This window comes from Danio rerio, chromosome 6, assembly GCF_049306965.1.
Source record: "Danio rerio strain Tuebingen ecotype United States chromosome 6, GRCz12tu, whole genome shotgun sequence".
Lineage (NCBI taxonomy): Eukaryota > Metazoa > Chordata > Actinopteri > Cypriniformes > Danionidae > Danio > Danio rerio.
The window spans coordinates 17,203,254-17,230,588 of NC_133181.1; the positions used below are offsets into that span (position 1 = coordinate 17,203,254).

General features: G+C 34.1%; 1 protein-coding gene across 11 annotated transcripts in view; it reads right to left on the reverse strand.

Moving 5' to 3' along the window:
- Nucleotides 1-27,335, reverse strand: part of agap1 (ArfGAP with GTPase domain, ankyrin repeat and PH domain 1) — a 348,474-nt gene that overhangs the window by 139,374 nt on the left and 181,765 nt on the right. For 7 of the 11 annotated variants that reach the window (XR_012407727.1, XR_012407728.1, XR_012407726.1 and 4 more), the window contains exons 4-6: nt 15,647-15,732; nt 11,092-11,233; nt 9,314-9,448 (exon numbers count right to left, since the gene is read on the reverse strand). Coding sequence is in view for 8 of the 11 variants with exons in the window: in XM_001921491.9 (XP_001921526.3) it covers nt 9,314-9,448; nt 11,092-11,233; nt 15,647-15,732 (363 nt within the window). In the remaining 3 variants the exon portion in view is untranslated. Of the gene's footprint in view, nt 1-9,313; nt 9,449-11,091; nt 11,234-15,646; nt 15,733-24,002; nt 24,018-27,335 lie in introns of all 11 variants that reach the window. The other 4 variants (XM_068221927.2, XM_009302287.5, XM_005168731.6 and 1 more) reach the window with 1 other exon arrangement.

Genomic DNA, 27,335 nt, shown 5'->3' on the forward strand with positions numbered 1-27,335 from the left:
GTCTCTTTAATTATGGTCACACATGTAATAACAACAGCTCATCATCATGGGTTGCTGATTCACACACACATAAACACACACACAAAACACACCTCTGGGCAGCTGCTATGCTATCAATGCAACACAAAACATTAAAATAATCATTTTGGTACTCATCAATAAATTCCACTACAGTGGATAATTAGAATGCATGATTAATTGAGGATAATGAAATGAGAGATGCGAGGAGACAGCGTCAGTAATGATCAGGAATTTAGCCTTTTCTTGCTCTCATTTAGTGCTGCTGATGAGCTTGGCCATCATACAGACATGCACCCACTCTTTGCACCCACTCTTTACACACACACACACACACACACACACACACACACACACACACACACACACACACACACACACACACACACACACACACACACACACACACACACACACACACACAGTTAAATTACAGCAGTCTTGGCTGCAGCCAACAGTGTAATAATTAAGCAGATAATAGCAGAGCGTTTAGAGTGTAAATCTCCCTCATGGATGGAGAGCTGAACACTAAAGAGCTGTGTGCTTCTGCCACACACACACACACACACACACACACACACACACAGTAAACACAGTAAACACAAACAGCATAGACGTAAGAAAATGTCTCCAGATTATAAAATATGCAGTTGACAGCAAAATTATTGTGTAATTTGTATTATTTTAAAAAAATATTTCCCAAGTGATGTTTAATGGAGCAAAGACATTTTCATAGTATTTTCTACAATATTTTTTCTTCTGAAGTCTTTTTTTTTTTGGTTTGGCTAAAATAAAAAGCAGTTTTATATATATAAAAAATAATTATAAAAAAAAAAAAATATATATATATATATATATATATATATACATATACATATATATATATACATATATATATATATATATATATATATATATATATATATATATACATACATATATATATATACATATATATATATATATATACATACATACATATATATATATATATATATATATATATACATACATACATATATATATATATATATATATATATACATACATACATATATATATATATATATATATATATATATATATACATACATACATATATATATATATATATATATATATATATATATATATATATATATATATATATATATATATATATATATATATATATATATATAAAGGTCAATATTATTAGCCCTCTTAACAAATTGCTTTCAATTAGCTACAGAACAAAGCTGTCCAATGACTTGCCTAATTAATCTTGCATAGTTAACCTTATAGTAAAGTCTTTAAATTGCACTTAAATACTAGTAGTGTATCTTTCAAAATAACTTAAAATATTATGTACTATCAACGAAAGAAATTAGTTATTAAATTCGCTACGTTTAAAAAAAAAGGTTATCAAATTATTGTCTATGTCAGAGCACTCGAGAAAAAAAAAGCTTAAATGTGTATAGGAGAGCTAATCATTTTGACTTCAGCTCTACACAATACTATTACAAATCTGTCAAAAGAACAATATTCATTTGAAAAGAACATTCTCAGAACATCACTACGGGTGCTTTCACACCTAGACCTTTGTGTCTGAACCTGGCATCTACGTTTAACGCATTGTGACTAAATAAAGAGCGTCAATGTGATCGTGCACAACAACATGCAAAACGGCAGACGCAAAAATGTCATTTAAAAAAAAAAAAGCCTCATTTTTTTCAGCCATGTCAAAACCTTCTCCACCAATCAGATTGGAACTTTTGTTCACGTGCACGGAGCTGCTGAAGTTACAGTAAACAGCACTTGGAGGCGCTCAAGCGCATAACTGTCAATGCGAGCACACACTGAAGAAGATGCCGAGAGGGGATAGGAACAAGGAGCTGCTTATTGCACTGGTGAACAATAATCGTTTCTTCATCGCTAGACCTGGAGCTGCTACTTAAACCGTCCATAACAACAAGCGTGTTAACTTTGGCTGCGTCCGAAACCGCCTACTACTCAGTAGGTACTGCATTTGAATTTAAACGTACTACTCGGCCGTTAGAAAAGTACGTTCTATACAGTATGAATGTGAAATGTGAAAAGTATGAACGGAATTCGGACGTACTACATCCGCCATTTTGTCGTGGTCACGTGACCTACCTGTGTCAATTGCGTCGCTTTGCTCGCATTCATGAATTCGCTCGCGGGGCATCATGGGATAGCTAAGCATGCATTGGATGCGCACTCTAGAATCTCGCCGGAAGTAGTAAGTCATCCGGGTACTTCTCGCATACTGTTTTTCGAATTCTGTAGCTGCGTCCCAAATGGCACACTATACACTATGCACTCATGCACTATGTACTTATGCACTTACACACTCAACAGGATAGTATATGTATGTAGGCTCGTCCCAAATGGCACACTTATGTTTTTTTTACTAAGCGGAAATTCAAACCGTTTCCCTGATGACGTTTGACAGTTGCCAAATCATTGAAGGAAACGGCCGAATTATCAAATAATACCTGCCGTGAGTGTTGCCGCAATCACTATCGGGAGGCGCTATAATCACTCTCGTAAAAGAATTTTGCTTTCACCATCCAAATTAAATAAAGTTATTCAACATGTGCGTCCGATAGCTCCGCCCCTTCCGCTACGTAAGCAAACCTGCGGTCGTTGAGTGTGTGAAGTGTCCATCATTACACACTTCATTTTAGCGGGTGAATGAGTGCATCATCCGGGTAGTTAAAGTGCACTTATTATTTTTAGAGTTTTCAGTGTGAACGCACTACTTACACTATTTATACTACAAAATGGCGTAGAATAGTGCATAAGTATGCGATTTGGGACGCAGCTTGTGAATTCGGACATACTACTCGGCTCGCATACTGATTTTAGCGTACTATATAGTATGGAAGTATGCGGTTTCGGACGCAGCCTTTGTCTTTTTCTTCTGTGTTACAAGTGGGTGTCAGAAGCTTAAAGTTGTGTAGCGCCATCTAATGTCAAGGAGTGATTTTGCATACTCTTCTGCTTGACGCCAGTGAAAATCGCTTGGGTTTGAATCTGGAAAAACGTCTTGAAAAATGCTGACGATAAACGCAAAGGAAAAGCGTCACAGTGTGCACGAGCCTTTAGACAGAAACCGGGACCAGGAAACCATTAAATTTACTATGTTTATTTTGCTACATTTGCTTCCATGTTTTAAGTTTCTTCCTTCTGATGACGTCGACCTGAGAGCTTCTATAGGAACTGCATATTAAAACCAAAGACTAGAATACACAAGACATGTCACTTGCATAACTTTGAATGGGGAAAAGTGTAACGGTCAATATGGCAAATGAAGCCCCTCCTACTAGTACAAGAGCCAATCATCGATTGCTGTAGACTGACGACTCTCCTGTGCAGAATCTTGGACCAAATGTGTGCTTTTACAACAGTTTTTGTGGTCAACAAACACACTGGAATCTCAGCATATTTGCAATATTTGCTTCACAGACATAAAAAATATATCCAATTAAAGCCTGAAATCTGTACTTTTAAATGAATCCACTACACTTGAAAACAAATGTTTTTTGTTTTGTTTTGAAATCTGTATAATTAACGATGTAAGAGGTAAAAACAGTCTTCGAAGCTATCAGGCATGTTAATGAAGTTCTACCTCATTCACAATAGAGCACGCTGATTGGTTTGAACCAAGTCTTTCTCATGAACTAATGCTGCACACTCAGAGACGTCACGATGTACACCCAGGCACAGACATCCACTCTCCACGCAAGGATCTAATCAGCGTGACTCGGCTTTAAAATTTTGTTTCAAACTGGAAGAACGACTTAGCTCGAAATAACGCAAAATATCTCATTCCTTTGAAGTGCGCATGCACAATAGCTTGGGCACCCTGAAAATAAGCAGAATTTTTTTGATTGGAACATTTAGAAACTTATGAGACAGTTGTTGTTTAATTTTATTGGTGAGTGCAAATGTCATGTAATCTTAAGCTTGGCAAACAGTTTTGGAGAATTTGATGATTCCCAATTCAGATGGAATGACAGAGCATACTGCCCGAGAGGCATTACAAAGATGACCACTGAGTAAAATGACTTGGCTTAAAGGGACTTGGTTAATACCCTCTCTTAACATGCTATGAGAGAATGAGGCGAAAAGAAAAGCCATGCCTCCTACTCAATATTCTGTTTGCAGTTATAAGTAGATCACCGTACTAAAACAAAAGTCTCAGCAACTTCCAGTTAACATAGAATTTAAATGTTTTGAAATAGATTTCTATTTATTTTCTTAATCTTCAGGTGTTTGCTCCGATCTACAGTTGAAAAGAACAGTCAACTGTTTTTATAGGCCCTTAAAATCACCAATCCATCATAACATTCATCATGAAGACTCATTAAATCCTCACATCAAACAACACTTCCACTGAGGAGCTCATAAACATGTTCTTGTAGTGTTTGCTGCTTGTTTTTATTGTACTTTAATAGTATTAAGACTCCCACTCTTAGCCAATTGTCAAATTCCATGACTTCCACCGACAAAAAAAGTTGGTCTATAATGAACAGAAAAAACATAATTTTGCATGATAGAAAAATGTTGTTCAGCTTGAATATATAATATCATCGTTTTAACAGCAATTATGAGAGCAGACATGAATAATTTACCTCACATCTTGAAAAGAAACAACAGCGGAGTCTAACACACAGTCTTTGAAGTGGTCATTTTGTAGCCAAAGCTCTTGAAATTTCCTGGCATGCTTGGCTTAGACCGCATTTGACTTAAGTGACTGCCAGTTGAAAAGCAGGAAAAGATTAAAAATGGTGCTGAAAAATAGCCTGGCCATAACAATATAAGCAAAATGTGTGAAGCAATGTAATAAAACACTTAACACGGTAGAGAAAAAAATTTACATATAATCAAAATAAAAAAAATGTTGATGAATGGAAACTGAAAGTGACAACAAAAGCGTCTGACATTCAATGACATTAACAAAAAAAGTGAATCCCCTGACCAGTGGTAACCTTGTATTATATTTAACTAGTGTATGTGTATTTAACACTGATCTCGAAAGCATTTTATGAAGTTTATGAAAAAGTCTTGGTGACACTTTACCATGAAATCTCATTTATAAACATTATGTTAATAAATAACAACAAACTTTTCAGAACATTAAAGGTATAGTTTAACCAAAATGAAAATTTACTCACTATTTACTCCCCCTCAACAAGAGGGTGTTCCAAAGAGTTGTTCCATATCTTTAAGAGTTTCTGTCTTCTGTTGAACCCAAAAGAACATATTTGGAAGAAAGCTGAAAACCTGTAACCGCTGACTTCCAAAAAACAAATGCTATAAAAACATCAAAGGTTTTCAGCTTCCTATAAAATATCTTCTTTGAGGTTGAACAGAAGACAGAAACTCATTTCGACAATTTTCCTTTTTGGGTTAATTTTCCCTTTAATTAACCTTTGTTAATATCTTCTGTTCTTCGCAATAGAAGATATTTTGAAGAAAGCAGATAACCTGTGGCCATTGACTTATGTAGGGAAAACAAATGCTATAAAAATCATCAATGGTTACAGGTTTTCAGCTTTCTTTGAAATATCTTCTTTTGGATTGATCAGAAGACAAAAACTCATAAAGGTTTGAAAAAAGAGAGCAAATTATGAAAGAAGTTTCATTTTCGGGTTAATTATCCCTTTATTTAACCTTTGTTAATAGAAATGTTCATACGTATGCTAATTCACAGTCCAATATTTAATGTTAACATACAACCTTAATGTAAAAAAAGAGCTAATATGTAAAATTAACTAAGTACTTTTAGTATTAACGATAATTAATTAATAATGATAAAAATTTGTTTTAGCAGTTGTAACTAATCTTCAATGAACAGAACATAAAAAAACACTGAACTTTTATTTCAAAGTGCATTAATAATGACAGTCTTAAAATGTATTATTTAAACTGGCGGATTAGCAGCAAAAGTAACACTTTGCTGTTGTTACACAAATGTAGAAATGGTACTTTAAATGAGAATTAATCTTTTAGGACCATTTAAGCTTACAAAAATCACTAATTCTTTGGGCATTTGATTAGATTAAAATGAAATTCCTGAAATGTGTAATGAAATAATCATTATAATTATTTATTATTATTATTACTAGTAGCCTACACAATTTATTTATTTTATTTATTTATTAAAAATTTTTCTAAGCAAAACCAAACAGACAGATTAACAGAATACACGGAGTGCAGTTAGTAGCAACAGAGTAAAAATAAAATAATAAATTTACCTAAGCAAAGAGACAGGGAAGAAAACGAATATATGTAATAAAATTAATACAAATATAGAGTCAGTAGAAATAGAGCAATAAGACAGAAAAATGGAAAACAAAAACAAAATAAACACAAGCAAAGAGAAAGGTAAGAAGGAAAAAAATGATTGCAATAAAATGAAAACAAAAAAACACAACAGGTGCATATAAATGTATGGATACTGTGTGTTAGGGCTGCACAATATCGTTTCAGCATCGATATCACAATGTTAACCTTCACAATAGTCACATCACGAACATACGCAAATTGAGTCTGGATTTATTTTATCATTTTGGAAGTGTTTTTAGGCCATCAGGTATAAGAAATTGTACTGTTTTTAACTTTGACATTAAAAACAATAAATTATTTTGAATCGTTTATTAAACGAAGACTATGCAGTATTAGTTTACATTTGATTATTTAATTACTGTATAACTAAAAACAGTCTGAAAAACATTAAATCGCTGTTTATCTAATTTGTATCTTTTTCTTGATTGAATTTATCTGTGCTTGTAGACTGTTTCTGATATTTTATGCAGATGCACTCCTGTACAGAATCATCCCATTCAATCTCAAATCATGCATTCTTTCCAAATAATTATTCAACACATGTAGTGAAATTGTATTCATATCGCAACATATATCGCAGATTTAAAAACAAATATTGCAATGTTAGATGCAGCCCTATTGTATATAAAGCAAGTACATAGGTAAGTCAACAGATAATGATAATAACCACAAATAATAATGATGATGGTGATAGTTAAAGTATTGAGGGTGTGAGGAAGGGGGTAGCAATAATGCCTCCTATTACTAATAATAAAAATAATAATAATACACAAAACATTCTTGAAAACTTCTGAAGCTTGTTTCAACAACACAAAACCAGGAACATAAAGATAACCATCTTGTTACCATTCTGAGCATGACAATAAACAAAGAACAAACAGCACAACTAGTCTGTTAAAACCAAACTCAAAGTAGTAAGTAAAAACATTTAGAGCTAAAAGAGAGTCAAATCTTTAAAATCAAGTCTCATTTCTTAACATTTTGTGCCCCCTAGTGGCGCACACGTCTCAAAGGCTATCTTTCCTGGAGCATTTAGAAACGACTGACTTCTACCTTTCGGTAAACACATCTGCAACATTATTTAAACTAAATATTTAAACTAAAAACAGTTTATGAAGTTCTTATACCCTATTTTAGTGTCCTAGCAAACTCCAGCACAGCTATATCTCTATACTCTACCACGCAGGGACACACAAGAAAAGATGGGCCATTTAGTCAGTAATTAAGAGCTGATTAAGCCAGATTGGTCCGGCTATTCAACAGCAAAGTCACCTTGCCCTTTCTGCCTCCTGCTCCTTATACTGTAACCTACATAATGTTATCCAAGCATGCACTGTTAACGGCAAGCACTGCGATGAATCTTATCTAACAGGAGGTGCCATACGATTTGACACTTCCAGAAGAACACTGGATTTAAACCACTACTCAGATCACTGATTGATTTGCTTTAAAGGTTATACATTCATGTGCTAACTCTGCAGAAAGTGTGTACACAAATTGATACAGTGAAAATCAGAACTATCAACCCTCCTGTACATCTTTACCCCCAATTTCTGCACTGTAATACCTAATAAGTTAAGGTAACTCAAACCATTTAAGTTCACAAACTAATTCTAATGTGTGCTGTGAACTTAATCCATTTGATTAAACGAAGCCCTTCGAGTAAAGTAAAACCCAATAAATGAAGGGAACTCAAACCAACTGAGTACTGTAAAAACTAATAAGGCAACACAAACCGTTTAAGAAAGCCAATTGCTACAAACCATTTGAGTTAAAAAACTATTCAATATGAGCACTGTGAATCTGTGAACTTCCTCCATTCAAGTTATAGTTAGGGCCAGGTGGAATCTGCAGACTTTTTTTTGCTATTTCTGCGCAGAATTTTGTTAAATATTTGCAGGTTTATGCGGAATGATTTTGGGAGTATTATAACTAAAACCTTAATATATGAACTAAATATTACCTATTTAATTTGTATTTAATGTTTACAATGCAAATCCAATTAGATCCACTGCACTGTATTTGGTAAACAAAGCAAGTCTTCTTTATATTATATCTACTAAAAGACAGAAAATATTACTTTACAAACTGTATTGTAAACAAATTATATAAACATTTTCATATTAGTCAAAAATTAAACTGAAAATAATTTAAAAACTGAGTGAACATGAAAGTACATGCAGTACAGTACAAGCATCACAGTGGCAAGAAGGTTGTTAGTTCGAGCACCGGCTGGGTCAGTTGGCATTTCTATGTGGAGTTTGCATGTTCTCCTTGTGTTGGCGTGGGTTTCCTCCGGGTGCTTTGGTTTCCCCCACAAGTCCAAAGGCATGTGCTATAGGTGAATTGGGTAAGCTAAATTGTCCGTACTGTATGTGTGTGAATGAGAGTGTGTTTGTGTTTCACAGTGATGTGTTGCGACTGGAAGGGCATCTACTGCATAAAACATATACTGGATAAGTTGGAGGTTTATTCCACTGTGGCGACCCCAGATTAATAAAGGGACTAAGCCGAAAAGAAAATGAATGAATGAATGATAACAATACGTAATATTTTATTAGATATTTTTCAATATACTAGTATTCAGCTTAAAGTGACCTTTAAAGGTTTAATTAGGCAAATTAGGGTAATTATGCAAGTCATTGTATATTATGGTGGTTTGTTCTGTAGACAACAGAAAAAGAAATGCTCGAAGGGGTATTTATTGACCTTAAAATGGTTTTGAAAAATTAAAAACTGCTTTTATTCTAGGCAAAACAAAAATAATAAACATTCTCCAGAAGAAAAAATATGATAGGAAATAATATTAAAAAAAATCCATGCCCAGTTAAATATCATTTGTGAATATTTGAAAAAGACAAAAGAAATTCACAGCAGTAATCATTTCGACTTCAACTGTATAATGTTAAAGGATTTTAGACATTGTAGAGAAACTCACCATCCTGGAAGACGCGCTCGACGTTGAGGCCATAAGTAGCACAGGTCTCGTAATATGTGCACCTCTTCAGGTCGTTGGACAGTTTTCGAGCACGAGTGTCATCAATGACACGAGGGTTAGCTGCACTGATTGCGTCTGTCAAGAGTGATGAGGAAGCAAAAACAATTAGAATTAAGCTAAAACTGGACATCATAGTAAAAGAGGAAGACAAACAGTGACAGCCTTCATCATAATTGTATCTCAATCAAAACCAATGGAAATAAGGCAATAATGGTAACTACTTATTTAAAATGAGCTGAAACAATACAAATCTTGCATTTGTTTTGAGAAAACTTAAATGATTTTTGTTCAATCCACTAAAATTTTGTAAAAAAAAAAAAAGATTAATTTAAGTTAATCAATTAGTGTTGGGACAACATGAAGGAATTGTAGGGAACTTAGCATTTTTTAAAGTGTACAGTCAAAAATGATGTTTGCTGTTAGTTCAAACGACTTATTTTTAAGGAGCTGAAAGAACACAAATCTTGCTTTTGTTTTGGGGCAACTTGATTTATGTTTATTCCACTTATAAATTACTTTAATCCCTCCTCCATGTTGCCCCATCGCAAATCTATAGGGTGGAACACAGCTATTTTCACAGTGCAAGATACAGATTAAATCCATTGATTTGAGTTTGGCTCCCCCTAGTGTTTATATACTGAAAACACAAGTAGTGTGAATGTTTTTTTTTTTTTTTTTTTTTTTTCTGCTTTGGTTACAGTTTAAAGTTTGTAACCTTAAAAAGCTAGGGGTCAGTAAGACTTATATTTAAATATAATAATAATAATGTTTTTGATATTTTAAATGTATGTTTATTTCAATACATTGAAGTATCAAAAATGTTATTCACTGTACTAGCTGCTGGAAATTGAGAGTTGCTTTTACAGGAATTGCATATTACAAATAGTACATCTTAACATCAACAAAAGTTATTTTACTCTTTATTAATATTTTTCATGCCAGAATTTAATCAGTATATTGGTAAGAATCGAGGCACCTTAAAAAACAATTCAACAAATGTCAGAATGTTTGAAGAGAGAGAGAGAGAGAGAGAGAGAGAGAGAGAGAGAGAGAGAGAGAGAGAGAGAGAGAGAGAGAGAGAGAGAGAGAGAGAGAGAGAGAGAGAGAGAGAGAGAGAGAATTTTGAATTTATTCCCATATTAGCTTCTCTGGTTATATCATGGTAAATCCAGATCATATTTACAACGTTTTGTAAATATCCCTTTTCTATAATAACAATAAAAAGACATCAACAGAAATAAATAATACATAAGATACACATCTAAAACATTTTTTTGTTTACTTTTGATAAAAATTGTATCCTTTGTCAATGATTGACATGTAAAAATATTTCTTTTAAAATCTCTCTAGTTTAAAATAATTGTTTGATTAAACATTAAAAATAGGGCATTCCAAAAGTGTATGTCTCTCAAACGCTTGAAACATAGGGTAACATCTGTAACATAGGGCCCCTCAATAACTCTTGCCAGACACACTCTATGTTATGCATTAAGAACAACTTTATGCTTAAAAAGAGATTATAAGCAATAAAATATTAATACTAATAGTTAATAATATGAACTCCTTAAATATAATTTAAGCAAATCATGTCTAGCATTCAAACTGTTTTCTTATAATTATATTGCCAAACCACTAGAAAATATGACCTTGGAATTTTTAATGAGAGTTGCTGTCATGTGATATAGTACATACTTAGGGTTTGCTCTCTCTATACTCACCCTGAGTTCCCACGAGCACCAGGGGCACCTCTGCGGTGTTGCGGTAGTTGGCCATGCGACTGTAGTAGTGGTAGACCGTCTGAAAGCTGATCTCATCTTCCAGACTGAACACAAAAATGACCGCATCCACCCACAGCGCAAACTGTGAAACAACAATTGAGAGAGTGGGAAGCGTTTACAAAGTGTGAGAGAAACATTTTTTACATTTAAAAAAAAAATGCTTTTTTATGGAAAAAAAAAGTTGTAGTTGATTTTCATTAGAATTCATAGACTGAGTTTCATTTCATCCGCTACGATGTGATTTTATGTATCTGAAATTTTGCAATAGCAAGGACTGATAGGATTTTAAAGACCTGGATTAAAACAAAGGTTATTTAACTCTCCTTAACCCTGCCATAATGGATTTAATTTATACTGTAACTGTCCTAAAAAGAAGTGTTAGAGTGAAGCACAAAATACATTTATACATTATTATTTATACATATTATGTATACTGTTTCCCCCACCAACCTTAATCTATATTGATTGATTTATTTTATGTTGTAAGATCTTGTAAATAATACTTTATTGCTTTTTGACTTCCTTTGTGACTTTCCTTTATTTCATAAGTGAAATAAATACACTTATTTTTGCAGTATTTTGGCTGTTGTGTTGATATTTTGCCACCAACTCACCACAAAATATTATCACCTTAAATGTTACCTTTTAAACCCTAGAGACAAAACTTAAAAGTCGTAACAATTATAAATACCAGTAACTTTCTATAATTAGAAAAATATATAATTAATTGAATCTGGGAGCTTTTACTCTTTTTAAAAGTTTACCAAATATAAATATAATATAATAACATTTTTTATGTTTTTTTATTTATTTATTTATTTATTTGTCATTGCTGTTTTTGGACAAAATATTAAAAAATACTGTCTTCCCTAAAAAAAACACATTTCATACTTAGATTTATATATACGGAGAGACAAGTCATAGTTCAGCCAAAACGTGTAAATGGGCTGTTAATTCACTCAAGCTGAGACTATCAAAGATTTAGGCAATTACTTATTTATCAAAAGAATAAGATTTTTAGCTAAACAAACATCTGTGGTTATTGGTGATTCATAGAATTTAAGTTAACACCTACTTGCACTTTTATACTTAAACATTTAAAAGCAAAACTAAAAAATGAACACCTATGGAAAGTTGACAACCTCTGTGAAGTTGGAACCCTATAAAAATAAATAATCCTTAAATCTATGCCATTCTTGTGCTACATTTGTGGCACAAAAACAAAAGTTTGGTATCTGAGATATTAATGAATCTATTTTTTTGACTGACATCACTCTCCACCCCATGCTGCTCAAATCGCTCCAAATCAGCGCAGTTCGTTTGTGCTTGATTAGTGGATTGTGCCATTAAAACAAATGCTTTATCTATTTTCTTTCTTTAGTTATAGCCAAAATATTTCAGGAGCCATGACCTCACTTTTCACCCCAGTTCCTCTAAATCACTGTTGTCATTCATTTATGCCTGTTTGTGCCGTTAAAACAATCACTGTATCTATTTTCCTTTTTTAGAAAGAGCCTAACACTTCATTGTCTTTTTTGGTTTCTAGCTTAATAAATAATACATAAATTCAGTATCAGAATCATTTTTAAAAAACCTTATATTTATTCCTCAATGACAAGGTAGTTTTTCTATTGGGCTTGTGACAAAATGAATGATTTAGGACTTGACTCAGTTTTGCAATTTATTTAATTGTTTTTTTTAATATGCAAAATAATAGTTGGCTACTCAAATGTAAGCTCACACCTTCTGAAATAAAATACTTTATTATCAGAGAGCATACATATAAGAAACTAGTTATTATACACTTAGATTAAGAGTAAGCATTACGGTCCACCCTATTTCACCAAGGCCCACTCATTTTAAAAATTCTGGCCTCGCCCCGATGTATACATTTCAGAAAATGTCTATTTATGGTTATAACTTAAATATGTATATCTAATAGAAATGTATCTTTTGACAGCATTAGTGAAGAAGTAATGATAATTCAATAAAACGTGCATATGTATGTGCTCAAATCTACTGTATATAAAAACATTTTCACAAGTTAGATTGCTGTCTGACCATTAAACACATATGATGTGACCAAGTGTAAACCCCACAATGTTTTCTCTTTCTCTCTCAAAGTGCTGCTAATTGCTGGTTTTCCTTTAGGGCTGTGTGATTTGGAGGAAAATACCTAATTGTGATTTTTTTGACAAATATTGCGATTGCAATTTGATTTACAATTACATTTAAACTGGTTTTAATTTATTTCAAGCTTCAGCTCAGTAAGCTGTAAGCCGTGGCAACAATTCTGCGACAGCTCTTAAAATATGCCTGTTTTTGTTCGGTGTCTGTGACTTAAAAATATTCCCATTTAACAAATGCTGTTTTTCTTTGATATTATTTCATCTATTAATGCTTCTGAAGCAGCAGACGCCATCGTCCTACTTTTCAGCACTTTCCTGTTTGTTTTTTATAGAGTGAAGGAACTATGACGTCAATTTGTATGCAAAAACCCGGAAACGAGTTAGCATTTTAGCAGTTTCGGTTCCCTCGTCCTAAAGTGAATGGGTTTTTTTGAATGGGATTTCAGTAAAATCGCTTAAATAAGGTTCATGGCTAACACAAACTCAAGATACTTACACGTTTTGTTCTACGACATAAAACACATCAGTTACATCAGACTCTTGAATTTTTAAATCGGTTATGCTTCTTTAAAAAGAAGGTTGCTAAATGGGACTACAGATGGTGTCGGAGACATTATACGTCATCGAGCTGATCTGGTCTGGAGCGCAGCTTGCTTGTGTTGGGCATTTGGATTTGTCTGTTATTTAGGTATTTTCATGAATAGTATTTTATAGTTTGAAGTGTTTTTCTAGATTGTGTGTAGATAATTCCTTCACTTGTAAAGGCTGTCGAGACAGAATAATTTGTTGATCATTTATTTTTATTAAACGATATTATGAGGATACTGCTTACTAGTGCAGCCTGTCTCTTTTTTGCTCTCGGTAATGCAAACGTGTCAATAAATGTGTAAAAATATATGCATGTTAACTGTCATTTTAATGTGATCAAGTGATTTTTTGTCTTTTTTTCTTCATCTGAACACATTTAACTCTGTCATAACTGCAATATTTACACTCCTCCATAAAATGTATAGCAGATGTGACTGTATGGGCTGCTTTTCGCTGTACTTTGTGACATAAAAACGAAAACTGAATGTTGTTCTGTGTCCATGATGGAACTTGCTGGCATTTAAAAGACATGTTCCTCACGTCTCATTTGTGTATAAGATAATATAATAAACAGAGAGATTTACTCTTTGTTATGAAACATATTTTTAAAAATAAGCTTGAAAAGTTGTCGTTAGCAAGGTGGTGCTGACGTCACAGGTGAGCGCCCCGATGCCACTGTCGTCTGTTTATAGCCTAATGTTAGCTTTTCAATTCTTGTATTTGCATTTAAGATCAAAAAGTGTTTAAAGTTGTATTTTCGTGTGAGGATTATCCGGCTGGACAAAACATGTAAGTGTGATGAACAGTGTTTGAACACAGCTTATTATTCGCAATCTTCAAAAAGCCTATGGGAAAATCCTATAGGTATTTTATCGAGGTAACTAGTTTTATGCTAGCAGCCTATTCGCCTACAAGGTGACGTCATAGTTCCTCCACTCTATTGTGGGCATAGTTCAGTAGTGCAATTCTGATTTGGCAGAATGAAAGTGTGCTCACTCAATTGGTTAGTTATAAAGCCCAGGTCAGATCACACGATTTCGGCCTGATTTCTTTGATGTAGGGTGTCATGTGAAGTCGTGAATCACAAATGTATGTCTTGAAACAAGATTCAATCGTTTCTTCTGGTGTAATGTGGCATAGTTGACAACAACTGATACTCATGCCTGCAATGCCTCACAACACCATCGCAGAAAGTCTAGGCTGTTTAATTTTCTGAAGCATAGCGAACTGGTTTTGAAGCACTTCACCTCAGATATTATTCGTTATTATTGTTTACATACAATTGAAGACAGAATCATTAGTCACCTTCAAAAAAGTCACCTTTATCTTGGAAAACCTGAAGGAGCCTAAATTAACAATAAATGTTTGGGTGAACTCTCTTTTGGGAAACCACATTTCCATTTCAGGCAAGCATGCAAATGTGAAGCAACCAATGCTCAAGAAATCTATACAGAAAACTGGAATCCCTATTAAAAAGATGCACTGGAATGATTGTAGCCCTTAAAATGACTGAAACTAGCAGACTGAGACACCATAAAATTCACAGAGCATGAGGAAAAAGGCTACATGACACTTCCTGTTAGCATTTTTAGGAATCATTTGGTCTAAATAAATGGCATCAGCCTTGTGCAAACCCTATTACATCACAGCTCCCTGTAAAACAAATCTAAAATATAGTTTTAAACAAAAAAATGTTCTGGATATGACAAAGCATTATTAATCAGAGCACCATCCTCTAGTGTAATGAAGCCCTATGCATTTTGGGCTGTACTTCCTACCTGAGCCTCCGGAGGTCCCCCTTCATCCCTGATTAGGAGGAGGTAACTTTGTCCGTCCACCACAATCTCCTTTTTAAAACGGCCTCCTGTCCAATAAAAGAGGTCAATTAGTCTGATGTCGAAAGAGTCTGATGATGGAAAACATTCACTGCTATACTACTAAGACATTGATGAATTGATGGACTGTTGATTGACATGAAAATGAAGAAGGGCATATATGTTATCATTTTGTTATTTGCTATAATTTTCTTTTATCAGGACAATTTGTGCTACAAATCAGTGTTCAGAATCATTTAATACAAGTTAAATTAAGTACTCTAACTCTGTTCACTAGTTCAGAATTTATTAAAGGGGTGGTCCACTACGATATCATATTTTAAACTTTAGTTGATGTGTAATGTAGCTGTGTAAATATAAACAACATCTCTCAATGCGCTTAAAAGTTCAATTTAAAAAACGAAGACAATGGCTTTTACAAAGTTAGCTTAGCAAAGAAAAACTAGACTGAAGCAGTTTCAATTTACTAGAACTTCCATGTTAAGCTGCTTTGACACAATCTACATTGTAAAAGTGCTATAGAAATAAAGATAAATTGAAGTGAATAATCCATTGGAAGCTCTGTACGCAGCTTTCAAACATGGTGAAACAAAAGCAAGACAATAGTTTTTATAAACAAGGAACACCATCTTTTTTGGTTGTTTTGTTTTTTTAAGGTCTTTCCGATGTCAAAAATGCTTGTACAAAACATACTGTTTCGGTAGCCATTATTTTGAGAAGTAAATCGCTTGTTTGGCCTTCTTGCAGACATCACATGCGTCATTAAAATAAATATGAGTGATGAGATGTCGAGATAAACGTGTCTCTTGTCCTTGACACCACAGATTTAAAAGCCAAAATCACAACTAAACAGTGATTAACGCAACAGACAAACAAAAATGTTTTAAAGCAACATAATATGAGCGTTTGCAGTTGTGGCATTTAGACTTTGAAATTAACTTTATGTTGTTGTACAGTATTTAAATGACCTTATGATCATGTAAAATATGACATGTCAAGTTTAGTTTTTGCTGTCTTGTGTATATTTGTGACTAATAATCTAAAGTATTTCCATACACTGCAAAAATATCTGTTAATAAACAGTTCCCTATATTTTGTGATGTTTCCCCCATTTATTTAAGGTTGTGAATTGCATTATAAGACCTTGATCTCTGCTCTGTCGACTTATGATGTTGACAATTCAACTTTACAGTTTAACAAAGTGACGTTTATTGATATTTTAGTAGTTTGAAATGATAATTTAGACCCTTTCTCTCACAACCTGATGCGGAGAGGCTTATCCATGCCTTTATCACATCATTTCTTGATTTCTGTAATTCACTTTTCACAGGTTTACCAACAAGTTCTCTCAGAAGATTACAGTATTTTCAAAATTCCGCTGTACGGGTTCTGACACACCACCATATTACTCCTGTACAACACTGGCTTCTTATTAAGACACGGATTGATTTTAAGATCTTGATTTTAACCTTCAAAGCAGTGCATGGGTTAGCAGCTGGTTCCATTTGTGACCTGGTGACCTTTCGCCACTCCAGCCCGCAGTCCTCGTTCAGCATCGAGACTTACTCTGTATCAGCCACGCTGAAAACTCAAGACCATTAGTGGTAGGGCTTTCTCATACTGTACAGTGCGCCTAAGCTGTGGAATGCCCTACCCATCAGCATTAGGAATGCCACTTCTCTGGACTGTTTTAAGAAACTTCCTAAACCTCATCTTTTAGCATTGTTTTTAACTTAGGATGATTATTTTTGTTAATTTATTATTCTATTTTATGGTTCATATTTGTATTGTTTTGTTGTGTTTTTTATTGTTGTGCTGTTTTTGTTATTGTTAGTATTTTGCCATGTAGCATTTTAAGCCTAAAGCCTGTTTCACACCTCAACCGTGAGTGTGTGTTTTTTTCAGCGTCCATGTTAACAGATTAGAGCTTTCGTACAGCACGCAGAAGCAGCGCATCAGCGAGAGGCTGAAGCAGCAGTGCCGCAATAGTTTCAGCACTGGGTCTATTTTTGCCTCGCTGCTCAAGCTCAATTAAGGTGACAATGCTTTGTGTAATAATGACCAAAAACACGTTGATTAACAATAACAATTAATTAAAAAAAACAAATTTGTATTACAAGGTAATACAAAATACAAAAAAATAATGCTAATTCACGCATATTTTTTCAAGCGTACACAAATTACTGCAACAAATTCCTACATAGAAAAGCGTAAATAATGTGTAAACAGAATATTTATTTTCTATTCCCCCTCAACAACTATAACCGTGACTAATTTCCCCTAAGAGGAATAATTGTGTAATTAATGTAATATAGTGACTATTTAAGTCTCTTTTAATGAATTACTTTGAAAAAGCAGCTTTGTTGTAACCGCTGCTGAACATCCCATGGGAAACATATCTCTGTATTTTAATGAGATGCCTTTATGTACGAGCACAGAGAGGCCAAGTCAAAAAAAAAAGTAGACAACCATTGGGCTAAACCTCATTAACATGAGTATTTGTCAAAATATAATATGCAGCCTGAACAAAACCCCTTGTGCTTGAAAGTGTTGCTTCATGTTTCTGCCCACAAGGTTTAATCAGTTTATTTTACCCTCATTTCACATATGCATAATGCATGTATCTTGATTTAAACTTTTTCTTTATCTACGTTTTATCGAGTCCGCTCTTTCTGACCTACTTTGTTTTTTCAAAGAATGACAAATAGGAGCTTGAGACTCAAAGAAGGCATTTGAAACCAAAGACTAATTAAATGTCATTGCTGTAATTAGTTTTTTAAACATCTAGTCTGATGACCGGAGTGGTAAAGATAATCTCGCACAAACTTGTAACCCATGCCCTGTCCGAGCTAAAAGAGCAGTGGTCAGAGATCACAGGACTCGCTCTATCTTTCGGTCATGTCAGTTTCTAGAGGGATGAATGGAGGGCGGCTCTTGGCTGGTTTGCTAAAGCATAAGAGGATCAGAGGGGATTCCTGGAGATGTTAGAGGGTCTTAACCTTATCGCAGTTCTATGTGGCTAATCAGCTTGTGAACCGAAGACCTGAAAAAGCTTCACTCTCACTTCATTGACTGAAAGGACATTCCATGGTCATCTCGGGACACGGACATCTCAGGGCCATTTTTCACCCTTCACTTCTGACCTCTGACTGCATCCCCATGATAACCAGTCAAGATGATCAGTCACATGGAGACACACTTGACGTCATTTACACTAATTTATTTAACTAACAATTTTTATAAATAATAAATATAAATAATAATTTAAAACAATTTATTGAAGAGGGCTAACATTTTAAATATTTTTGTATTGTTTTTTGCCCTGTCAACAAAGCATTTTGTATTTGATCCAAGTCTGATGTTAATTATTTTCTGGAAAAAATTAATATCTCAAATTATTTTTCTATATATAAACTTTGCAATTATAGAAAATATTTTATTAATTTAATTTGGCATTAAAATAATTATTGACAAAATATATAAAATTATACATATTTAATTATATATAAAAATATATAATTTTTTAAATAACATTGTACATCAAGTTTTGCTTAAAAATGCAAATAAGAATCTTAGGCCCTGTTTACTCTAATCCGTTTTTGTTTTAAAACATCATTTTGAAACAAAAAAAGATCCACGTCTAAACTCACATTTCACCTAGCGTTTCTGAACAGCTCTCCGTCCACACTACACTGCTGAAAACTCAAATCATGTGACCACACACACACTGGCATGTGCAACAGCATATGCATATGTCTGAGCTCCAGGCAGTCAGGAGGTGCTTTGAGCACACCTTTCCAGATGAGAGATGAGAGCAGCGAAGATCGGACAGTTCATCAAGAATCTTCCGCTGGATTTCATCTCACTATAAATGTTTAACGTGATATTCAATTATTCTTTTCTCTATCTAATGACTCTGGTCTTTTGAATCTATTACTTGTTCTCAGGTAAATATATTAATGTAACCATGTACACTTATTCTGCATATTGACTGATTGCTTGCCTATATTTCCTATTGCAGGGATGACCAAACTTGTTCCTGGAGGTCCGATGTCCAGCAGATTTTAGCTCCAACCCTAATCAAACACACCACAACAAGCTAATCAAGGTCTTCCTGGGTATACCTGAAACACCCAGGCAGGTGTGTTGAGGCAAGTTGGAGCTAAACCCTGCAGGGCACCGGACCTCCAGGAACGAGATTGGTGACCCCTCCTATATTGTATAAACATATTGTATGTTATATTTTTATATTGGCCACTATTGATTATCAAAACTGATTATCAGCCAAAGAGACAGTAATGTTATAGGCTCCGTTTTGTTATGAATTGCATACAGTGATGATGACGGTCATATAAATATGTAGCTACACGGTGCCTTAACATTTTTAGTGTCTGTTAAGTTGCTAATATCAAAATGAAAATAGGCAGTTCCATCATGTTTTTATTTTATTGTTAACACAGTGAAATAACATAGCAAGGGTGATGAGGATGACGTTTTAAAGTACACGGTTCCCTTTGAATATTGACCCGACGTGTTCTTGGAAGTATTTCCATATAAAACTTATGAAGTCTGAAGGAACAGATGAAAGACTGAACTTTGTTCACTAAATGTTGAGGAAAAAGCCACAATCAGATAGGTGAATGTCAGCAGCCACACCTTCATTTTCAGATGTATCCGTTTTCCCCTATCCACACCGACACAGCAGCAGTGTTTTAAAACCAAAACGGTCTCTTTAGCATTTTCAAAAATCTCCATTTTCAGAGCTCAAAAATACAGGTTAGTGTGGATGGAAGGCGTAACCATAGCAAAACATATGCGCTTACGTATTAGTGTAAACAGGGTCTTACAAAAGTATGAATGAGCAATAAAGTAACTGCTAAATCAACTTAGACTTGTCACAGTATCTATAAATTGTTGCTTTCTGGTTATTTGAAGGGCTTTTTACCCTCATTTGTGTTGCTTAGCATAAAAGTGTCTGTTAAATGAATGAATGTAAATATATATTTGGCAATGAAATCATCATCTCATTATTATCCATACTAAAATAATGTTTTTAAATATATAGAAAATATGTTTTTATTTTAACTACAGTAAAGCATCAACACAATTGATCGTAGCATGATCAAAAATCAGTTGCCGACTCATTTGAGACTAAACAAGTGCTTGTATAAGCTAATGTTTTCCAAAAGAAAACGGTTTCCAGTTTTAAAATGTTCTTGTGTGTGTTCTAGTTTTTATCTGTGTGAATCTATCAAATCTTTAAAGTCCTGATCCTTTATGTGAGAAATAATGAGAACACCAAAGTCCATGCGGTTCAAGAATGTCACCAAGTTTGGCTGAAAAGGATCATTGGGTGAGATGTTCGGATATGGTGGTCAGCTTGGAAGGGACATCGAGTTTTTCCACAATGACACATTTTGCCTGTTTTTTTCCATAAGGGAAGAGGAAGCAGAGCAGCATCAGGACAGCTAATCCTCAGCATATAGTCTGGACCCACTTATTTATAAGTTCGTTGAAAATAGAGATTGAGTGAGAAGTGCGCAGTGAGTAAAAGACACACACCCGTTCGTGATTTACATTCTGGGTTCTTTCTCCATGGAGTTAACCTCAAAACACTTGAGTTCAGTCTCTCAATGTGCTCATTTGAATCTTGTAAATAAAAATAAAAACATCTCTGAAACTATTCGCTACTTGCTTTTAGGATAAACTGCTGAAGTGTTAATGGACAGTGACCTGTAACTCCCGGTGCATGGTGTCTTTGTGGTTCATTGAGGAAATGAATGAAATGGAAGATGATTTAACTACAGTGGCATGAAGAGAGGAGCGAAGTGGAACCTCCTATTCTGTGGCATGATCTGTTTTAAGCTTTGTGACAAATAAAGGCCTCGGGTAATCTTACAGCGAAGTTCTTTTTCATTTTTCATCTGAAGCAAAATATAAAGTAAAATTTGATGCTTGTATATGAAAAAAACTATAAAGAAAACATCTTTTCTGAGAGTTCATATTTTGACTCGCTTTTGACCTCAACAAATCTAAACAAACCAGCAAAGACTTCAATGTCAAAGAAGCCTCAGAATAAATCTACATATTTTATATTCACATATCACAGACTGATGGTAGTTTTAAAAGTATTTAGTGACCAGGGGTCCGTTCTTCGTACCTCGCTTAAATGATCTAGAATAATTGAGCAGATCTTGGATCGTTTAATCTTGTTTACTGATCTTAAGCTAATTTTGTTCTTCAAACAATTTTGCAAATCCGATTAAAGTTTCTGGATAATTTGATCTGTTTAATTGATTGCTGTGTATGCTCATGTGTGTTGTGAAGGACAGATTTAAAAACAATGTCATAATGACTGATTAAAATTCAATATCAGCTATGTGAGCAAAATGACAAGTTTTATGGCAAATAAAACAAATGGTTAAATATGATACACTTGTGTTGTAGGCTATTTGTAGAGGCTTTGCACTTTCATTTGTAAAAAAGACAAGTATTAAATTTAGTTTCTTCAGGATAGTATTCAAGTTTCTTAATCCTGTGGAGCAAGGCATAACTGGCTATTAAATTGAATTGATTAAATGATATTTGTTAGTGTCTGCATATCCTGCACTGCATATCACCTGCATATTACAGGGTTTAAACAAGTAAAATTTAAGACCTGAGACATTTTTAAGACCATTATGAATGAAATTTTAGACTTATACAGGGCTAAATGTTAAGGATTATTTCATTTTTGTTTTTTTCGAATATCCCAGGTAGAAAAGATGTTCACTTGCCCTATCAAAAAATAAATAAAAAATGTAATACATTTAATAAAATAATAATAATTATAGTTTTGTTTGAATATTTTTTCAAATATATCCATTCACAAACCCTATAACCTTACCAAGAATATAACAAAATATAGCTGTCAAATACTTCAGTACAATAATATTATTTTTATAAGAAAAAAATAAAGGTCAGGCCAGTATCCTCAGCAGTAAATTAATGGAGAACTTATAAGCAAATGTTAGTGTAAGGAAAATAATGAAATGCTATTTTTAAATAAAAAGGTTTATTGAGATGAATTGTTGGTGATTGTATGGGTGTTAATGGCCAGATTGTGTAGCTACACATGAACAAAGAAAAAATAAATTATTTTAAAAAAAGGTTTAAGACCTACAACACAGTATTTCAGATTATGTAATACTTTTTAATACTTAAAATTTAGCTTTTGAGATTTAAGACATTAAGACTTTTAAGACCCTGCGGATACCTCGTATTAGCTCCTAATATTTAGAGTGCATGATTCAACAAAATGATAAACCTTTTTCTTCACACACGCAGAAGAAAACAAACCTCTCTAAGAATTTGCCATGTATGCAAATAAAATTGAGCAGTTAAATCATGTGTTTGTATCTAAAAGGTCCATTATGGTGTCATAAAAGTATATTTTTCTACCTGAAGTGTACATACAGTATTAGTCACTACAAAATACAAAAATGTTTGCACTGAAAAAAATAACTCCTCCATGACTATTTTTGTATCTTTATTTTGGAGTGTAAATTACATGTTTTTTTTATTGTTTTTCTGCTTTTTTAAATATGCATATTTGCAATATTGTTATTTTCCTAAATTTAATATAGTACTCTTGTAAGAAAACATTAGCATTTTGCAAATACTTTCATTATTACCTTTGCTTAATCTAATTCTTTTATATGAAATCTATTTACAATCTAATTGTTTACATGAAAAAGCCTGCTCCTGGACAGTTTTGAGCTACCATGCTATGACAACAACTCCTGGGTAAGTTTTGAAAACGCCAAACAGTCAATAATAAAATCCAGCTAACTGAATAATTCGCGTATAAGGAACAGACCCCAGACCAAAGTTTTCCAAAACATTCACTTAGGCTAAGCCATTTTAAGCTCCCAAAACACTTTAAACGAACTTTTGGCCAAATTTTTGGTAAGCTAACTATGACTTGTCACATTTATTGATACTATTATTTCTTTCCCTCAATTAAAAAACGCTTCAGATAAAAAAGAAATATCAGATTCAATTCAAATGTACATTAAATGGTGTCAAAACCATTCTCTCTTTAATGTGGTGTAAAGTTCAGGAGGGCCTTGAAGAGAAGCCATGTAGAATAGATCATTCTCTATTTTAGGATCTTAGCGACAAAATTTATCTTAACAAAGAATATTTACTGTACATAAGCCACAGCGATGGAGATTTCACTTGCTCAACTCGCTTGTACTATGACAGACCTTCCCCAAAAAGAAAATGACTGTGACATTGAAAAAGAGCAAATAGTTACCTGCGTCCACGTCAGCTAGTTAAAGAAGCAGCCGAGGAAAGAGAGAATAAACAAAACTCAAATCATAAAGCAGCCAAGCTAAACATGCACAGTCATAGTTAAGAAATGAAATACAGCAGGACAAAGAAAGATTTAAAGAGAGAGAGAGAGATAAAAGCATATCTTTCAATCATTTTTCACAATCTTATCAAACGCCATGGATCTTTTCTGCCTGTGTGTCAGAAGTATGTATGTATGAGTGTATCTGAACAGACAGATCAAACACAGTTTGACCCTGAGGGCACGGTCAGGTCAGTACAGATGATTTACAGCACTAAAAAATAGCACATACTATCACATACGCTCTTGTAATTTAGACCAGCTTAGTATGGAGGTCAATAATGTAACAAACAGTATGGCCAAATCTTTAAGAATGGTATTTTCATCAAAAACACTCCATGTCCAGTGTAATTAAAGAATTATAGAAATTAATTACAGAAGTAATTATATGCAAGTATCAAGTCAATCATAATACAATGCAAAAATGTGTATTTACACAATAAGAACATTAAATGACAAATGATTAATTTCAGTGTGAGTACTTATTAAACCAACTTAATATAAAGTGAGACCAAAACAAAATAGTAAAATCAAAATTGTGATTTGAGACAAAATTTGCATCGTGAGTTCAATGAATCATTACATCCCTATAGTCCTAAAGAGCTGCGTAACAAGTTCGTCCAGTTTCTTAAAATATATAATAAGACTATTTTGCTGGAAATGTTAGTGGTTAGTTTATGTTTTGCACTAAAAAAAGTTGAAACTTGTAGTATTTATAACAGCGGTCATCAAACTTGCTCTTGGACAGCCTGATTTTAGCTCCAGCCCTAATCAAACACATTTAAACAAGCTAATCAAGGTCTTACTATGTATACTTGAAACATCCAGGCAGGTGTGTTGAAGCAAGTTGGAGCTAAACCCTGCAGGGACACCGGCTCTCCAGGACCAAGATTGGTGACCTTTGATTTATTGTTGACTGGTGAAGATATTCATGACTTGATTTCAAGTGTTTAAAGAAAAAAATGATTAATGGATCCCAATTTAAAGGAAATGTGTTGTTTTTTCTTCATTACACCAAATAAAATGTTAATCCTTGTTGAAAATGAACACAAAGATGTGCCTTTATATTAAAGTAGTGCACATTTTAAACCAGGTTTTAAAAATATTACTATTTACCACTGACCCATTTAACAAAAAAAAAAAGTCATTGCAGTTATCGAGTTATCAAGATTTTGCAGTTTGCAAGGCAAAACCTCATTCAGGAAAGATTAAAAGTCCAACATTGATAACTCTTATAGCCAGAGGGGCTGGTCTGCACCAAACTGCTGATCCCAGCAGAGCTGTCTTTCTAAACAACAAAACTGTGGTGGCATGAGCAAAAACTGACTTATTTACCCATACAGGGTTCTGGGTTTTGAAATAGTAAATGCAAGGTCTTTGTAGCCACCACAAAGCCTGTAGGGATTTTTCTTTCTTCTTGCGTAAACAAACACACACAGTCGGTCTTGTGATAATATCTCCTAATGAGTTCTCTGAGAATGCATCTATTCATGTAGCATGTGTGATAGAAACAGGGGCCGGTGTAAAAAACCCTTGCGGCCGACTGCTTTCATTGCAGAGCGCGCTGTAAAAATGTGCTCCAGCTCTACTTAGTGGTTTTGAGGTCGGGGTTCACTCTACCCAAGCTAGGGAACACTATTTTTAAACCCCGAATAGCGTAACTTCAAAAAAAAAAGTAGGAAAACATTTCAAGGGCTTGGTAGTTTTACTGGAATGTAAATTTAGAAATAGAAATCACCGCTTTCTGTTGCTAAAATGTGACATCACTTTATTGGAAATCAGAGTTTATCGTATACGTCTATCATCAGATGGCGTGCTGGCCTCAAAAGTGAACGCTTTGAGCGAGTCGTTTAAGACAAACTTCAACAGTCTCTGATGTCGTTGAAGTTTCCCTTGGCCCTCTCTGCTATAATCCAGTGCGGCAAACAGGCAATTGACATTTCTGGGGCTTTTTTCTTGCAGGGCGATTTCCTGGTAGACCACTGGTATGCGACGGGTTGAGTTTTATATGGTAAAGTGCAAAGGAGAGGACGAGACGTGATTAAGGCCTGTTGGTCCGCTAACTGCCCTGTGACCTCATGCTCTCTATGGGACCCTCATGCATTGCAGTTAATAAATTTAACTTTCAGCAATCTTTAAATAAAGCCCTGATTTTTAAAGGTTTACCTACATTTTGGCCAACTCGGCTCTGTTTGAAATGCCAGCTTATAACATGGCTACATAATAACAGTCATAAAAGAAGTGAAATATTGATACAGGGAGCTTTTGAAAGCAGATCCTCGCTCGGGAAAGACAGCATATTGTGGTGGTCTGGCGGCGTGCCTTGAATGTTCTCAATTATACATGGAGAGTATGGCAGAATCTTCCAGCGCAACTGTACTCGGCTAACAAACTAACAGCAGGTGTGCAGAGAGAAAGAAAAAGAGATAATAAGAGGGAAAGCAGAAAGGAGAACGAGAAATAAAAAGTATCTTTGGGTTATGCCTTGGCTGTGTAAAAAAGAAAGGAATATTAACTGTATTAACACAAACATTTAAGACTTAAAGAGATAGTTCAGCCAAAAATGAATTTGAGAGTCCAAAAATAAAATGAATATCCGTGGCTCTTAATGATACTTTGATCCTTATGAAGCAAAACAATTTGTCTGTAATAAAACTGATCATCATTTACAAAATGATTATCATTAATCTACAGCTTTAGCATTCAGAGCTTTTTGTTGTATATGGCATTTTTATACCAGGTCACTTAATGCTTTTTCTCAAATTCTACAGCTGTCTGACTTGTGAAAATGGTTCCATTTACATTTGGCCATATAAATGTTTCTCCATTAAATGGATATAAATCCAATCTTGGAAGGGCATAGCAGCATAAAACATGCCAGAGTAATTGGTGGTTCATTCCGCTGTGGTGACCACTGATAAATCAGGGACTAAGCTGAAGGATAGTGAGTAAGTGAAATCCAATCTTCAAATCCCACACTATATGCAAATTTAACTAGGTTACATTGACAAAGCATTTTATTTAATAACTTTAGAGAAACGTAACCTGCAATCTTTTTTGCATTGGAAATAATTCCAATAATCCCAAATGGTCATTTGTGGCATTGCAGTTGTGCGTTACAAATAAGTGCTGTTATATCTTACTATGTCTAGCAACTGTGGTTCTCAACCAATTTATGCATGGGAGTGAAGCAACGCAACTCACACGGGTAGGTCAGGTGATCATGCAAAATGG